Raw genomic sequence first — 12,851 nt, 5'->3', positions numbered from 1 at the left:
AATTAAGGACTAGGTCCTAACAACCACTTAACCTTTTATATAATATGGTACATAGACTCAGCTCTGTAATTCTTTTCAAAGCAGAACCGAATGCATTGTACAATGAAAGTTCCGACCATGTACTTGGGTCCGAAGCTGCACATAACTCATTACAAACAAAGATTTATTTCGTTTCAAGCCATTGATTCCCTACTAAACTATGTATTCTACTTACTAGTACACTTGGTACAATCAAAAACCTCAGCTGATAAAAAATTGTTCAAATAAGGCCTTTGAAAATAGTGGATTAAATTGCTTTTAGAGTGTCAAAATTCGTTCGAAGTACTTGATAAATTGCTTATAATTGGTTCTTTTGATTTTTCTACCCTATATACCACTTTGCCTCATAGTTTTATTAAGAAAAATTCACACACCTCATTAAATGGTCATTTAGAAAAAGTCAGAATATTCAAACTCTTTTAGGTCACTTTTTTGATTAGCAACAAAGAGAGCTTCAGTCAATATATATAAACAATACACCAACGTTTCATGAGAACTGCTGAAAACATTTTTGTGTTAATGTCTGAAAACTGGAAAATCACCCCTTTTTAATTAATAAAACCCGTTAACTCGGAAACGTAAAATCTAAAATTTATAAAAATTGAAAGTTACCTCATGTTTATAGATATAAACAATTCACCAAAATTCCTTGCTTTGTGAAAGCATTTTTGAGATATTATCAGAAAACTGAAAAAAAACACCAATTTTATTGAATAAAAACCTATTACCCAGAAACTTAAAATCTAAAATTTATAAAAAAAAAAAAGAAAAAAAAAGGGAGAGCTCACGTCAATAGATATAAACAATTTCCCAAAGTTTAATGCAAATGGTTAAAGAGTTTTTGAGTTAATGTCCGACATGTTGACAACAGACGAACAACAGTATACCATAATACGTTCCGTAAACGAGCGTATAAAAATATTATAATATATTGAGTAGTAATTTAAACACATTCTAGATACATAAATTAATACTAAAAACATAGTCATAAAAAATGGAATGCATTACAAAGGATTATATCCGTAATAAGAAATACTGATTTGTCAAAGACCGAATTATTTTAATATTTCATTTACTGTTATCTGTTTTTGTCCATTTTAATTCCTTGTTATCTGTTATGAGCCAAATCAATTTGCTGTTTTGCTGTTATTGGGACCCCCTTGCCCCCCTCTTACATAGCATTTGTTTAATTCTTCTGATATATAGGTCTCGCCATAGCTCCCAAAAACCGTTAGCTCCGATCGTTCAAGTGATGGTTAAACCAGAAAGCAGCAGATAAGTTTGATAATACCACATTCCTAAAAAATAAAACATATTCATTCTTTACTCAATTTTATAAAATTTCCATTTATGGAAACAGCACACACTTGAATTCATGCATCTCTGAAATACCCTTTATTCCATGGTATTTACACCGGGTTTTGAAGTGGAAATTTAATCCATTGATTTAAAATAGTAGCAAGCTTGTGATGATGAGAGTGCTGTTACACTATACATCGGATAACTTATTCTTCGATCGCTCTCTGTACCCCCGTCGTTACATTTATTCCGGTAAAAAGATAAAAGTCTTACATAATGGTAAATATTTCTCAATTTAATACAATAATTCGTATTTTAATTAAAGTTTGTTGGATATCAAAAAAGCAATAAGCCTTTACATAAAGGACCGGAGTTTCGAGAAACGACGACTAGAGCAATAGTGATATCTTCCTTATAAAATATATAGGCAGTTTTGTTACACAGAAACTATATAAAAAGAGTTACCTCCGGTGTGGAATTTTTTCGCTGCATTAAAGAGCCATTAGCGGCCTTCGGCTGTTATCTGCTCTTTCGTCAGGTTGTTGTCTCTTTGACATATTCCCCATTTCCATTTTCAATTTTATTAGACAAAATTAATAAAGTACAAAAAAAAGTATTATTTTCTTGTTTGAAACAGTAATTCAAGCGGTCATTAGAAATGATAGTTCCCTTTCAGCCGCCAGTTTGGTTCAATTTTGTAAAAGTAAGTCCAAAACATCACTGATATATATTATCTTGCAAGACAATAGACCCAACTTATTTGGGTGCGTATGCACACACGCTTAGTTTGAACCACAGGCATTTATTTCAAAAATAATAATCCTATATACCTTAATATATAGGATTTTTTTTTTCTGAGAAAAAATTAAGTGCCTATGGTTAAAACCTTAGTCTGGAACTAGGACTGACATATTACAGACTCCGGTTACAGGAGATAGAGTTGTGCATGTGCCCAGTATGTCAATTTTTTTTTAAATGTGCGTGAAACAAGGGAGTATAGCAAGAATAAACATTTATTTTACTGATTCGACCCACCATTTTTTTCAGTTATACAGTTACATTTCAACAGACCTTTACAAATCGTCTTTATACTATTGTCTAATTATTTTTATATATATATGTTTTTACCGTGTCCCGTGCATGATAGTTCTTATACACACAAGTTGTGTATGTGCTGAATATATCAATAAAAAGAAAAGCGAAACAATATGCATGACATTTTGATACTTTATTATGACTTCATATGCTTGGTTTATTGTTTCCAATGAAAATTTTGTACTTCGAGTTAATAATTCAGCTTGTTACATTCAAATTATAGACTTTCAGTGAACATGGTTAAACAGTTGAAGATACATTGAAATTATGTTTCCAGTTAAATATGTACCTTTGAATAAACTTATTCATATTTGTCATGTTTTAAGTTTGAACTGCTTTCATATTTTCCTACAGAAACAATGATTTCCTAATCGTTTTTATGGTACGTCACATTTATTATTTTTGTAGTTTTAAATGCCCACTTTTGAACGTAGTTAATGTAGTAGAAAATATGCATAATTAGTCCACAAAATGATGAAAATAAAGTATAAACGTTGTTTTCGTTTAGTTATACTCCTTTGTATATCAACCCTTTCCGACGGCTTAGAAAAGACCAATCAGATCCAGATCTATCGGAACTCGCGTGCTCGTATATGAGGTGAACAAAAATCCGAGATCTATATTTAAAAAAAAAAAATAGATTGAGAAAAGACTGCTTAATTCAAGCTCCAGTAAAAGGGCTATGTAATAGATATTGGTAGAATTTTGCATACAAGTTTGATTGTTGAACTTTAACTAATCGAAAATCGAAATAAATATAAATTATGCATCTATCTCTTTTCTTATCTGAAATATTACTGACTGATTCTTTATAATAAGGGGATCTGTCTGTGTTGTCATCTGCTAAATTAAACAATGATACAATGAACTTCAATTTCCTGAGTTATAAGAAGTATTAAAATATTCTGTTATTGTTTTTTAATCAAGTGCAGTCATCGCTGACGGTCCAGACTAATTTAGTTGGCCTGCGTGACCACCAATAAAAAATAGGTTTCTTCTTTTTTTTTTTTTAAGAAACTGAGTTGATATAATTCAGAGTCTATCTGTCAGTGAATAAACAGTTCGTCACTCAATGAAAAAGTGTGGATAATAGTGACTGAGAATAGTAAACAAAAATCTCTTTTTTTTTAACTGAGTCCTCCCATAGGCTACTGTAACTGGTAACACGAATAACGTAGACAAGCATTCAGTCAGATATTGCAAGATTTGTATATATTTCTATACTTGTATACAAATCCTTGGATATTTTTTGTAGAAAATGTTACATGAGGGTGGTAAAGGGTTATTTTCGTGCAACGTGATCGCCGTTTTTTATTTCACGTTCAACGTGTTTTTACTTTTTTATTTGACGTTCAGTCGTGCAAGACGGGTACCTCGTTCAACGTGTTCTGCTTATTTAATTTTACGTGCATCGTGATTTTCAAAGTCTTATTTCGCGTGCTCGGTATTTTTCAAATAAAATTCAAACACTTGGCAGGAAATCGTCAAGAAATACTTTTTTAAAAGCCGTAAACCAATTATATCATAAATGTGCATACTAAATCGGGAATATCAAGTAAAACAAAGAGTTAATATATACAAGAAGACAGTGACTCAGTCACAAAAAGGTTCAAATAAAAGTATTTATTTTTCGTGCAACGTTCATTACAGAAATTATTTCACGTTCAACGTTCAACGTGAAATTATGTCTTATTTCACGATTTTTTCGTGCAAGCACCCCCCCCCCCCCTTTTTACCACCCTCTTACATCGGATTATTTTGACAATGTGAAAGAGTTACAATATAAAACAATTGCATAATAATGAAAAAAAAAACCTGAAACTGTTTCGTTATTTAACTGAAAACTTGAAATTAACCCAAATAATATCTTGGACCAAGATTTATAAATATTCAAAATCATTGCTTGGACCAATAATGTTTGAACAGGAAAATGATCCCAAAACAGTATTTGCATGACAATTTGCAGTGATACTGTCTATATTGTGGCATCACAAAGATTTGCTATAAATGTATTACGGGCTTATATTTCTGATCCATTCCGTCGTCATTCTGAACACACGCATGACAGATGGCGGGAAAATAGAAAGAAGAAAATCTTAAAAATTGCCATGTTTATCATGATATATATCACTCAGATTCGTAATATTATAATCAGCCAAATAATGAATAAGTAATGTAACTCATAAACTGCATGTTTTAAGGGTTGAGTGCACCTTTCAAATGGGTACACCTCCAACAGTTGCACAACAGAAATACAAATATTCATGGCAACAATTATCAAGGGAGATAATTATGCACAATGTATTTTTCTATCATCGACATGATCAAAGATGGATACAGAAGTGTAGTAAAACGAATATTTCATAGTTTTTTTGGGTAAAAAAAAGGGCTCAATACTTCATTAATAGGGTGCTGCTTGGGTTCTATTATCCTACCTTTTTCATATAAAATCAGGCATTTAAATCTGTATCATTTTTTCTGCCAGATGATATTTCATCTTGATATAATTTTGCTGTACACATACATACTCGTTCCATTGCAGTGAAAGAATTAACAATTGTTTCAAATATTAACTGATTAACTTTAAAGCTATGGAAAACTATTTTTTTTTATTTTGAAAAAGAATTTCAAAATTTATTTTGTTTGAGAAGTTTTTAATTTTGATGTCAGCCTTGAATGAATTTATGTTTAAGTTTAATAAAAGATGAGGTTCTGAAGATTTAGTGGTAATGCATTTAAATGTTTGAACTTGTATCCTAAATCTCAAAAGTGTACCTCTAGTCCAAATACTAGATTGATCTCAAAATGTATTTTTAAAATGCTCAATTAGAAGAAAACTTATATTATTCCTGAGTGAAATTGTATAATTAACAAAAGTTACCCGTCTTAACTAAAATTAGATATATCAGAAATATTGCTTGGTGAAAAGTCTCCATACATATTGATGTCACTAAAACTCTTCTAAACATCAACCCAACAATGTTAGATCTGTAAATTTGCTTTCCCAAATTTTTTGTTCTTCCCTCGCCGGGATTCGAACCCATGCTACTGAGATATCGTGACACCAAATCGCCTGCACTGTAGCCGTCCCGCTAGACCTGGTCTAAGGGGTCATCCATAATTGTCAACCATTTTCCAAAGTGTACAAAACGTACACTTTTTCAGACCCCCCACCCTCCCTCAAAAAGTGTACATCAACCATTTTCAGATTTCAAGAGAAGAATCAGTCATTCCAGGGCCGTAACTACATTGAGGCAAATGAGGCAAATGCCTCATGTGAGAAATTAAAAAAAAAAAAAAAAAACTTAAACAAAAGATTGTCTTTATATCAAATTGATTTCACGGACAGTGTCTAGCAAGAAGCAAGTTCTTTTCACTCTCTGATGTCGCCCCTGCATGTTTTTCGTGATCCATGTTTCTATTTTCCTTTTCAGTTTTCAGAGTTGATGGTTTATTGTTTGTATTTCTATGTAACTGTCCCGGGTTTGTCTTTTGTTCATTTATTGTCCTACTTTATGACTATAGTCTGAGTGATTATTTTCATTTGTAAACGTATGGTTTTGCAATGTTGCCGCGATGCCCACCGGCCGATGTCAAGATATTGTGCCAGAAAATATTTTAAGAATATACGATGCTACAAGACACAGAAAAAAATGGTCGTTTCTGCATGGAGAATTGAACTTGATATCAAAGAATACAAAACTGGCTTTTTTGGGGGTAGATAAAACTAGAAAGCTGACATGATTTAAATTAAAGTAAGGTCACCAATTTCCCGGATTCAAATAATTTGGAAAAAAAAAATAATCTATTGCCATATGACCTTTTCCATTGAAGGGTTTAACTTGCATTAAGTCATGTTTAGACCCTCTAACAGAAAATAAAGGAATATGGAGTAAATGTGCACGAAACCTAATCGCACAGAGTCAACTTGATGCATAGACAAAAATCTAAAAGACAATGGTCAAAGTTGCTGGAGGGTCTTCAACAATAAAAGAATCAGTAATACCGTAAAACAGGGTCAAGATACTCCCTAGTGTCGACTGAAGCAGTACTAGTACTTAAAGTACAATCTGTCACTATATTTAAATCTAGTCATAAAAAAATAACCATAGTCTAAGCACATTTACAATTAAGACAAAAACAGACAGACAGGTCCTGTATTAATGCATTATGAGAATTACGATTTTTGCTTTATCCTACAAATCGTTCTTTTAATGTTTTCCATAAAACCTAAAAGTCTTAAATCACAATGAATCTATGTTCTTGTTTTGAGACCAGATTATTGTCGGAAAATAGCTAACAATTAATTGCATTTTAATGTCAGAAAGAGTCCTGGAAACTTTCAGAATGCACGATTTTTCGTAATTTTTCTCAGAGCTTCTGGGGCCTTTAGCGGCCCCCAAACCCCTCGTCAATTTTTTTTCGCCTCGCTCCGCTCGGCAAATATATTTTGCCTCACTATTAGAAGAGGCTAGTTACGGCCCTGCATTCTTAATAAAAAGAAGATCCTGTCTATTATATTTTAGTTTAATATAGAACTTTGCATTGAAAAAAAAAACTAAAAAATATCTGACTGTTTTATTTGATGACATCTATCTGTGATGCTTGTGTTTTGTCAGAATAAAGAGTACAAAGATTAGTGTTTCCCCTATCACGCAGTGGGAATGGTAACTCCAATAAAAAAGGGCACCTAGAACATGCAAAAGATTAACAAAAGGGCACATACATTATGCTAAGAATCAAAGAAAGGGAAATGCATGGTTATATTGCATTGGTAAAGTATGGACTGACAGTTGTTGATGGAATCAGAGCTTTAGACAGCAATCAATAAAAGTGTAATGTTTTAAAACATTTTGGGTTTTTAAATTTCCCGCCTGTATTTCTATTTAAAAGGTCCCTGTAAATATGCCATTCATGGCACTATTATCGTTTATGTATATATACTGTAACGTGTACATATATTGGATATTTTTTAAGTTAAGGTTAAACTTCATATGGAGGTGCTCCTAATTAAAGGAGGCTTATACTAAGAAAAATAAGTTTACTTCCGGTTTACAGGTTTACTATTTTGGAATGCAATACAAGGAAATTAATCGAAGGACCAGTTTTAAATCTTTTCACGAAATGGCGTCTTGTCAAAATTAAAACATTCAAAGAATTTAGTGTTTCAATCAATGTTGTTTATTAAACAGAGTAAAACGATATCGATCAATAATAAAGCAGGTGAAATTGACAATCGGGGGTACTGAGAAATGCTTGCAAACTTTTTGTTTGAACAATTTTACTAGTTCACATTTTTGAAAGATTTAGTTTTCATATGATTTGATCTTTTAATCGTTCAATCCCGATTGAGTAGAATTATGATATCGAAATCAATATCATCAAGTGAAAATAATAAAGAAGAAATAAGAGAAACACACCCAAGCCAATTCTCGATTTTATAAATCGGCGTTCCCTACGGAAACGATATAAATTCCGGAAATAAAAAAAAAAAAGCGTACGGTAAAAATGTTGATTTTTTAACCCCCTCCCCCCAAGTGTACGTTTTGTACACTTTGGAAAATGGTTGACAATTATGGATGACCCCTAACATTGTTGGGTTGATGTTTAGACGAGTTGTATATACATAATGTACACAGCCATGTATCACCATCACTGCTGGTGATCCAATGGATAAATCTGTTGTAGAGTTGTCACTGGCTCAGACGTACTTATATATATACAAATTTATATATATATAAACGAGTCTAAATTGAAAACTACGTTCAAACCTATGATTGCGTTGGATAAAAACCGCAATTCTTATACGTGTGCATGTAAAACAAATTTCGTTGTAGAAGGGTCTAAAAACAGCACAAACTACATTTTCCAAAAGACCAAAAAAGTGAAAAAGTATATTTAAACAAAACGCATTTGACTAACAGGTCGAACAACTGATGTTCTTTAACCCTGCTGACTGCAATTGGCGATTGCCAAATAAAATTGATCACAAGATGTAACAATTTGAAAATGGATCTTAATATAAATTTAATACTAAACAGGAAAAAAAAAATTAACTTGTGGCCACGATGTTATGCCACAAACATACGGTGTCAATATTTTTTTAGTACACCCGATCTGGATTTCGACAATAAATGTCTCTTCAGTGATGTTAGGGATCGAAACGGTATTTGGAAGGCCATATAAAAAGTACCCTCTTTTTTAGATAGACTCTTGAATTTTAAGAGTCAATATAGGATGAACGGATCATATAAACCGGAGGGAAAATACGATACAAGCCCAAACGAAAAAATATAAACGAGTCTAAATTGAAAACTACGTTCAAACCTATGATTGCGTTGGATAAAAACCGCAATTTTTATATGTGTGCATGTAAAACAAATTTCGTAGTAGAAGGGTCTAAAAACAGCACAAACAACATTTTCCAAAAGACCAAAAAAGTGAAAAAGTATATTTAAACAAAACGCATTTGACTAACAGGTATATATATATACAACTGTTCTAAACATCAACCCAACAATGTTAGATCTGTAAATTTGCTTTCTCAAATTTTTTGTTCTTCCCTCGCCGGGATTCGAACCCATGCTACTGAGATATCGTGACACCAAATTGCCTGCACTGTAGCCGTCCCGCTAGACCACATGACCACCTGGGCTTCACAAAAATAAAGCTTTCGGTGGCTGTGTGTTACCTTTCCTTGTCAGTTTTAATCTAGCGTTGTACTACAGTACATGATATATAAGGCATGGAGATGTTATTGTTACAGATCAGCTCAATTATATATGTATATATATATTATTTTTTCTGTGTTTGCAGGAAACAGGAGTGACACCTTTAATGATTGTGGTTAGAGAAAATAAACTGGTGCTTGCTGAAAGACTTTTGGATTTAGGTGCAGGTGTTAATGACAGAGCTAAGGTAAATTGTTATTAATGTTAATGACAGAGCTAAGGTAAATTGTTTTTAGTGTTAATGACAGAGCTAAGCTAAATTGTATTTAGTGTTAATGACAGAGCTAAGGTAAATTGTTATTAGTGTTAATGACAGAGCTAAGGTAAATTGTATTTAGTGTTAATGTCAGAGTTAAGGTTTATTGTTTTTAGTGTTACAGGAATTCCCTTGCTAACATGTAAGATAGCTTGAAATAAAAATAGAAATTCAAAACATTGAAAAAATCTAGAATGAAAGTTGCTGAAATGTATTTTTGGAATTTTCAGTCATTAAAGCACTTTAATTCTGTGGAGAGAAAAAATATCAAGCCAGAAAAGAATTCAAATGGCATAAATATTAATGTATTCAATCATTCAACTTTGACTAGATATTCAAATTGATCAAACTGCACCTAAATTATATGCAGGTCCAGGTTAATTTAGTCATTGACATAAGTAATAGTTTGTTTCCCCACTGTCTGATGAAAATTACTTTAAATATTAATGAAAGTAAAGTCAAGAAACTAGCCTAAATCTTCATAATCTACAATGATCCTTCACTGTCCTCTCGTACCAATCTTTGGTCCATCATGACTAGTGTCCTGCTCAAATCCTTGTGGTCCATCCTGTGAATAACAGTCTTTGAAATATGTTATGAAATGTTAATTTCTGTGTCATTTTGATTATTGTGGGGAGGTGTCTCATTGGCAATTATACCACATCTTCTTTTATATTGTACATTGAAAATTGAGAATAGAATTTGTACTGACTGTTTGTTAAAGTTATCAGTATTTCCTAACCTCAACCTCAAATTATTTTAGGGTTATTCCAGAAAAATAATATGAAGATGTTGGAGAGCACTTTTTTATTGCCATCAGCCATATAATTCTATTTCACTCATCATACATAACCACACAATTTGAACTTCGTTACTTGCCTCTACTTATACAAAAATAGTTCAAGTACCTTCATGCCCCGTATGAAAAAAAATCTAAAATAGCCCTGAGATGAAACAAGCATATATGTTGTCACTGAATTAAGTAAAGATGTACAAATGTATAAAGTATTTAATGCTCAAAAATAAAATTTGTTTGTAGGAATTGTCAAAGTGACTGTTGAATTGTCTTGTCTCAAATTTTGAAGACTGGTATTTGAATGAATTGTTTCCTCGTCCGTGTTAACACTTCTTATTTGCCGATAGTTTAAAATTATACAACACTCATTGAACAAGAAAATTTTCATGGCTTCAGTGAAGGGAATAATCAGTTATGCATCAGTATACATGTTACCTCAATTTATTTGATGCAGCGAAGCAAGTCCAGACTCAGTATGCTGATCTTGTTACATTATAAACTATTATCTTGAAAACTATATTAGATAGAGAGAAATCTTATTATGATCAGAATGAAGAGATCTAGAAACAAGTCAAAATAGGCTAAAATTTGCCTCCCCTGGCGCATGTTTTATTGCTCTTGTCTGAAAATCATACTAAAAAATGAATCTGGACCTCTTTTGGAGATATTCTGAAAAAAAAGCAGTAAAACACTTATTCAAATAGGCATAAAATGTAAGTAGAATTTGTTATGCTAATGAAATAAACATAACTGAAGTTTATGATTATTAAATTGAAAATTCAGTTATAATGTTAGATGAGAATTTTAGTCTCCTTGGAGCCTCGTATTTTGTTTAGTATTTTTTGATGACTTGACATTTGACAGTTACAGTTTGGGGATATGCAGGTCAATCAATGTCTTTATGTATAAATGGAAATTGATATTGCACTAGGGTTTATTGCATAATTACTGTAGCAGATTATGTCAATCACGATTATTATTCTTGTTTTAATTCAATAAGAAATCAATCTGAGTTTCCGTTTGGGAAAGAAAAAAACATGACAAAAGTATGAATATACAATAGTTTTAATAAAGCTTAATATAATTTAGACTATCCAGGACACAGTTTTACACAATGATCTCCCAAATTAATGCATGACCCTGAAATTCATTATTTATCTCTAGCTACCTAATTTTTCTGATGTTTTCATTAAAATCTATTACCAAGGTTCGTAATCAAAGATAATTTATAGATATTTTTTTTAATTCAACAAGTGATTTGTGAATTTCAAATTGTCTCTCTGCGGAATGTAATGTATTTTATCTGTATTTAACGCACAAATGAACAATTCTATATGATTATATAGCATCATGTTATTTAATTAATTGATAGATAATCCTTTACATGGCTATATCTCATATTTACTGTAAATAGATTAGAAAGTAATAAACAAAATGTTTGATGCAGAAGTGCTTTCAAACAATTCACCAAATAACATGGTAAGGGAGACACAGGGTCTTTTAAGAATCTAAACATCAAGTCAATAAAGTATATTAATAGGTTTTTGATAATATTTGGTATTTCCAGCAGCAAATCCTATTTCCATGACAAAATATTTACCCTTTTGCCACCAAAAAAGCCAATATCTATCAGAAATGTCCTTAATGACCTTGAAAATTGACAATCAATCTACTTTTAATTAATGAGAAAGTCTGCAAATGAAAGGAGTAGGTCCGGTAAGACCCCTTTTTGGCCCCAAAATATAGCAGTTTTACAAAATTGTTAAAATGTAAACTTTTATTTATTAATTGAATAGTAGAATGCTTCTATTACATAAATATGGGCTGTTTTTGACAATACAATGCACATATATCGGGTACAAGCACCATTAAGTCATGCTAAATCACTGAAATCTTCACAATTCTAGCATTCTAGTTAAATTTTAGACGGTTTTCGTGTAAAACAAAAGTGGCCGCATTCGTGTTCATCCTTAATATTAAAATGTAAGTTGTATTTTATGATAATACATAACATATATAAAGGTTGAGGATGAACACGGATGCGGCCACTTTCATTTTTGACAAAAACCATCTGAAAAGTTAAGTGGCATTTTTTGGCATATTTGGTAGATTTTTCATATTTGAGCTTGCATCGGATCGTTTTTAATGACAAAATCAGTTAAAATCTTTCACATAAACTAATTGAATCAAATAAAATAGACACTTAAGTGTTTATAAAGTGGGCAAAATCTTTCGTCAGATGAACCTGAAATTTGAGGCCAAAATCGGTCCTTATCGGACCTACTCCTTTATCCATTTTTGTTATCAATTATTTTCATTTTTGCCATCGAGGATTTATGGTTCTTGATAGATTGACAACTGGTTTCTGTGCAATTTATTATGAACCATTCAACTTAAAATTTTGATATACAATGTACTGATACTAATAACAAGATGGTGGTTGATATACAATGTACTGATACTAATAACAGGATGATGGTTGAATTTGATATTGATGATTTTCATTTCTGTCATTCATGAGTTCTGTTCCTTGATAGATTGGAAAACAGGCATAAAATTTGGCATATAAAAAAGGCTGAAAAAAACCACAGAAAACCAATTTAATTGAGAATGGAAATGGGGTTTGTGTCCAAGA

General features: G+C 31.7%; 2 protein-coding genes across 5 annotated transcripts in view; one reads left to right on the top strand and one right to left on the bottom strand.

Moving 5' to 3' along the window:
- Positions 1-12,851, bottom strand: part of LOC139517322 (uncharacterized) — a 204,817-nt gene that overhangs the window by 116,768 nt on the left and 75,198 nt on the right. The gene's annotated exons all lie outside the window — the stretch shown is intronic.
- LOC139517268 (serine/threonine-protein phosphatase 6 regulatory ankyrin repeat subunit B-like) overlaps positions 1-12,851 on the top strand; it is a 71,273-nt gene that overhangs the window by 4,951 nt on the left and 53,471 nt on the right. For 3 of the 4 annotated variants that reach the window (XM_071308157.1, XM_071308165.1, XM_071308182.1), the window contains exon 2: positions 9,250-9,351. In XM_071308157.1, the coding sequence (XP_071164258.1) occupies positions 9,250-9,351 (102 nt within the window). Of the gene's footprint in view, positions 1-4,476; positions 4,604-9,249; positions 9,352-12,851 lie in introns of those variants that run through there. The other variant, XM_071308174.1, reaches the window with a different exon arrangement.

This window comes from Mytilus edulis, chromosome 1 (assembly GCF_963676685.1).
Source record: "Mytilus edulis chromosome 1, xbMytEdul2.2, whole genome shotgun sequence".
Lineage (NCBI taxonomy): Eukaryota > Metazoa > Mollusca > Bivalvia > Mytilida > Mytilidae > Mytilus > Mytilus edulis.
The sequence above is the reverse complement of the archived record's forward strand: the minus strand, read 5'-3'. Positions and strand labels throughout refer to the sequence as shown.